This window comes from Limulus polyphemus, unplaced genomic scaffold (genome assembly GCF_000517525.1).
Source record: "Limulus polyphemus unplaced genomic scaffold, Limulus_polyphemus-2.1.2 Scaffold182, whole genome shotgun sequence".
NCBI classification, from domain to species: Eukaryota; Metazoa; Arthropoda; class Merostomata; order Xiphosura; family Limulidae; genus Limulus; species Limulus polyphemus.
In genome coordinates, this window is record NW_013665792.1 from 924,281 (window position 1) to 929,942 (window position 5,662).

The window sequence follows — 5,662 nt, forward strand, 5'->3', positions numbered from 1 at the left end:
TCTGTGGTATCTAGAGCTTAAGATTACAAAGTTCACTGTTGTGTAGGATATTATCCTTGGAAAAAGATTACTAATCATCCCTTCATTCATGAACCACCCTACCCACAATGCATGTGTATATACACAGACACAAACTATTCATAGTTTGCAATTTTGCCTATTTCACAATACGTAAAATATTAAATGTACACAACTTGATTGTATTGTCCTGTTAATTACAAAACAAGGCTTACATTCTCACTTTGAAAAACATTTTTACTCATCAATTCCCTTTTAATAATGTTTCACAACTGTCAAATATACTTTAAATCACTTCTCATATTTATTACAAATACATTATATTCAGGACTCGGTAACCAAATTTATAAATATACTTAAAACTCTATTTTCCTAAGAATCTAAAGGTCATTGAAGTTAAACATTCACTCTAAAAATGTTAAATTGAAACTCAAAATAAGTTTGTGTTGAATAGTGAGTGGAATACATGATTATTTTGTTTACAAAATGTTCTACTATTACTATAAACATTTACTACAATTTTAGCTACAAACCCAATAAGCAATGTACTTTTATAATAGCACTATATATATTTCAGAAAATATATTAAACTAACAATGCAAAATAATATTGATAATGAAAGTGACAATGAAGAAAGAATAGAGTATAACTTACAGAACACACAAACGTAGTATGTATGATGTTTAACTTTATCAAACTCAAATAACGATACAGGAGTTTTAATGCCCACAGTTCCTTCTAGCCAACAAACTGGAATGTTACTTACATTTTTTTTTATAAAGACAGTGTATAGAATACTTTTCTTTAGTAACACTGTTATATTTATCATAATTTTTAATTTAAAACTCAAAGCATACAGATATACTTGTAAAGTAATGCAGCATATATATATTTTAGTATTTTGACAAAAGCCTACAAAACTAAACATGCAACACATTTCAGAAAATCATTAATCTTCTGAGAGTAACATTAAGTTTTTTGTTTGAAAAGGTACAATTTGCATAAATTATTAATAACTATATCCATAGCCTGTGTTACTTAGCTATCAATTTTGATTCCTTAAAACTACACACATGCTTAAGAGTCAGAGAAATAGGTGGATTTAATGCATGAAGATTTTTATTTACCTCCAAAAATTTACATGTAATCAGTCTCCTAACACAGGAAATATGGAATCATACCTTATTACATTCATTGAAATATTAGTCCCACATAATAATTGCATCTGTTTAATACATACTAATTACCCTCAAAAACTGTTTACTACCATGATTTATGCTCTCATTAAACTTGCATCTTGTGCCACACAACAAAACTGTTAACATTACAAATTAACTTCTCACATTTACCTACTTAATGTTCTTTAACATAATGTCATCATAAACGTTTCAGCTCATACTGAATGGTCAGTTATAATAAAGTTCTTAAATTTTTTTGTGCAATCACAATTAAATAGTATTTTTTCAATATACATAAATTCCCCAAAAATAACATAATTCAACTTAAGTTTCTAATGATCTAAAAACTCTAAGCATGGTAATATTCCTTTAATTTCTTCTCTAACTTTGTTTTCTTGACAAACTGGGTTACCACTAATGTAAAGCTGTTGAAGATTTGGACAATATTGTAATGGCTTCAAACTATCAAACGTTTTTATACCTGGTGAGTAAGTTAAGGGAAAATTTACATTCCTAGTTCGTCCCTGAAGAAAAAAAGTCCACCTCTCGAAAGCACTTGAGTTATAGTGTGTTTATTCATGACTTAAATGACTATTAATACTCCTAAAACATTGCTCAAATAATTTAACACAATGCACTAACAGTTAAAATAAGCAATACTTATTCATTCAAATTGCTTAAAAAGTGTTTTGATACAAAAAATATTCAACATTTTCTAAAGCACAAGTTGTATTATAAACTAATAAAATGACAATCACTGGATATCAAATATGAGAAATTTTTACCTGACAAAAAGAACAAACTAAGTCCAATAAAAAGCCACTAATTTTATAAAGATACATGACTATTGCGAATATTAGATTTTACAAATACTGTAATTCAACTATATATGTACTCACAGAAAAAAGGATACGATTGTTTCTCAACCTAACTGTTATAAGACAAGGTAAATCTTCAAGTCCATGACAATCAGCAATACAGTTATCATCTAGATACAGTTGTTCTACACAAAAAAGTTGACATGCGGGCAGTAAAGATGAAATTTTGTTCTTTGATAAATCTACAACTTTCATGCTCACCAAATGATCTAAATGATACAGAGCGGTCAAGTCTTGATTGACTACAACAATTTCTGTATCTCCTTCAGACAATCTTTCCACAGAGTTTTCCATTATAAATCTGCTTCCTGTTCATAACAAACACATGAATTATGTTTAAGCATATATAGCTCAAATCTAAGATAACAGTTTTGCTGAAGTACATGTAAATATTATGAGTATCAATATAAACAGCAAATACCTATTTGTATAATTGAATGTCAAGGAAACTTCAAATAAAATGCAGTTTCATATTGATCTACAGTGATTTATAGCAAGCAGTCAGAAAAAAATAATAGGTAGGAGAGTTACAACAGTTCTTTTAATATTAAAATTATGGGTGATTTTACTTTTGGAACTTGCAAACATTATCTCACACATGTTAAACTCTAAACTAAAACTCATATTACAATGTAGTTACTAGATGGTGCTTTGAGCACAGTTAAAATTTGAACAAAATCTTATAATTACTGTATACAGTTTCTGAGGAGAGCCAAAGTCAAACTATTGAATGAATAAAAAAATCTATTTTCCCTAAATCATACAGTTTTGTTTATAATCTATTACATCATCTGTTAACTCTTTCTATACAGGTAGGGATAATGCCCCATTAAAGACCTGTTAACACAAAACTTCAAAGGTGCAAAACATGTATGGAAATTTTTTATGTTCTATGGATCCCCCTATAACACAGCATCAGTGGGTCATCCAACCTGTGATTGGTAATGCAAATGTTGCTCAAGGAAAAGAACAACAGGATGCTGTGTAATTGTTTTATGGTTCCCATACTTCACCATCACCAAGGCACATTCCTGTACTTTCTAACAGCCACAGAAAGTCACCATAATAAACAAATAAATGTGTGTTGTTAATTACAAAATTTTGATCTTGAGATTTTTTCAAACAGAACAATCAAGAAAATGCACTGTAAAACATTAAAAACACTTTCTAAATGTAGCTTGAAATTCACACCATGACAAAATTTATCAACCATAAATGTTATTTTTTTACTGAAATTAAAGAGCAGTGTACCATAAACATTACTAATGTATCCCCCAGCAAGAATTATTTGCCACAATTGGCCAAGAATGCATCACACGATATGATGTATGACAGCAATAACTGATCAGAATTTAGTAACACTGGAAACAGAAGAAGGGAGTTGTAGAATAAAACAATTATTGATTGGTGATTTTGAGTAACAGATGATTTGTTGGCCTCCTGTCATTTAATAGTCGCTCACTGTTGTATACAGATATGAGAAAGGTTGTAATCTTCTTTGATCTTATATCTTATACAGTAAAATAATACAACAAATTCTAGGGAAAGGCATCCAAACTAGACCAGCCTGTATGCATATAAAGTATGCTTATTAACACACACATTCACAGAGTACACATTTTAAGCAACTGGAATTAATAATGAAATTAGTCCTACACCTACGGATATCACTATAATAGTTCTTTCTGGTGTTGTCAATTTTCTGAAGGTGATCAAAAAATTCCAAAGTTTGACTTTCAAACCTCTGACTGTCAAGTGCTCTCATCAGTAGCACACAACTAAGAAGAACCCCTATAAAATAAAAACAGTAGTTTGTTAATAAAAGTAGAAATCACAGAATTTCTCATACAAACTAATAAAAATATCCAAGCACTGTGCAAGGGATGTTTTAGGATTAATCAATCTTAAAGCATAAATACATTAAACATACTTTCTATTAAACATGATTTATATTTAAGGTGTTATTAAATCATATTTATATCATAGGTTAAATCTGGAAATCAATACTAAGGATCTATCTCTAGCTATATCATCTATAATTTTGAAACCTGTTTTAATTAACCTACACAAAAAGACAAATTCTGTGCTTTCTCATATTCAATAAAACATCTTAAATATTATTATTATGTTTCTTTTAATTACTATCTCATAAGGTATTATTTCAAGTTTGTTTGTTTGAAGTTAAGCACAAAGCTACACAATGGGCTATCTGTGCTCTGCCCACCAGTTTTTAGCACTGTAAGTCAGTAAACATACTACTGTGCCATTGGAGAGCTATTATTTCAAATAAAAGTAATTATTCTAAGTAAACAAAACAATTAATATATTATTATCAAAATTATTATATAATGCACTGTTCTTTAGAATTATAGCTGTATTAGAGATCCAAGTAATTATTAAAAACTCAAAAAAATAATAGTAAAGGAAACCTAAAACTTATATTTAAACTCTAATTATTATTAACATGGATCTATAGTAAAAAAAAACAAAAAAATCTTACATTATAGCTTAGTCTACATAGTAAATAAAACTGTCTTCAATACTTTTAATAGAAAACAACTGTAACTGATACATTTTCTTTTTGGTAAATATTTTTCACTTGCAAATCAAGTTAGCTTGTTTTTTTGCATTTTCTACAATAAAGAAAACTTGATATACTGTTCATGAATTGTAACATTTGCAAGTCATGATAATATAAACAGAAGTAATCATTACCTTATGATGTGTGCCATGTCATCCAATTGCTTAGCCCATCTTTTGTGCTTTTATTTCATGCATTATAAAAGCAACAGAAACACCATATAATATTATATTAAGCTTAACAGTTAGATAACATATTCAATATTACAGCTGGATGATTAGTGCAATTTACTAATTGACTGATCATCAGGCTTACTAATATGTTACATTCAATTAATCAATAATTCTCACAAGACTAATCTTCCTATTTTCAGCTTGTTTTAGGTTCTTGAGGATATTTTCAAATTATCATTCATTTAATCTGATACACACAATGAAAATATGATTAATACTATTTCACGAGTTTCTCCCCTACAAACTGTCCATACTAACAAATTATTTTTGGCAAAAATAAATAAATACTACTTCTGACATTGATTATAAATCAGAAAAATACTAAACATAACAGTGACTAATAAGATTACTATGTGCTCATAGTTCTGGAGAAAGAGTTTATGATTTCATCAGATATCAATTATATTGAGCCAAACACAACTACAATGAGGCAATCACTCATATGGTTAGCTTAGGTACTTCTTCACTATACAAAGAAACAATAAACAGTATGTGCAACTTCACTTGATAGAGGTAGAGGAGAATAGATCTATCATGAGTATAAGATCAGTTATTATTTTGGAAATAGCAATATTACAATGCAAAGTGAGACAAAATCTATTATTTTGAACCAGAAAGAGGCTGATTCCACAATAATTGTTTTAAGTCATGACACTAATCTGTTAAGCTGAATAAACTTGAATTAAAAATAATAAGAAATTATAATGACAATATTTCAATTACTTGGATGGTTGTAATAATATAAAACAGTAATATTGTTTGTTTTGTAATTAA

The 5,662-nt window shown here is 28.5% G+C and overlaps 1 protein-coding gene across 1 annotated transcript in view; it reads right to left on the bottom strand.

The window, feature by feature from the left end:
• Positions 1–5,662, bottom strand: part of LOC111084949 (geranylgeranyl transferase type-2 subunit alpha-like) — a 22,462-nt gene that overhangs the window by 1,369 nt on the left and 15,431 nt on the right. The window contains exons 5-7 of the mRNA XM_022381661.1: positions 3,737–3,865; positions 2,110–2,382; positions 1–1,677 (exon numbers count right to left, since the gene is read on the bottom strand). The exon at positions 1–1,677 is cut by the window's left edge and continues 1,369 nt beyond it. Coding sequence (XP_022237369.1) covers positions 1,529–1,677; positions 2,110–2,382; positions 3,737–3,865 — 551 coding nt within the window. The 3' untranslated portion in view covers positions 1–1,528. The remainder of the gene's footprint in view (positions 1,678–2,109; positions 2,383–3,736; positions 3,866–5,662) is intronic.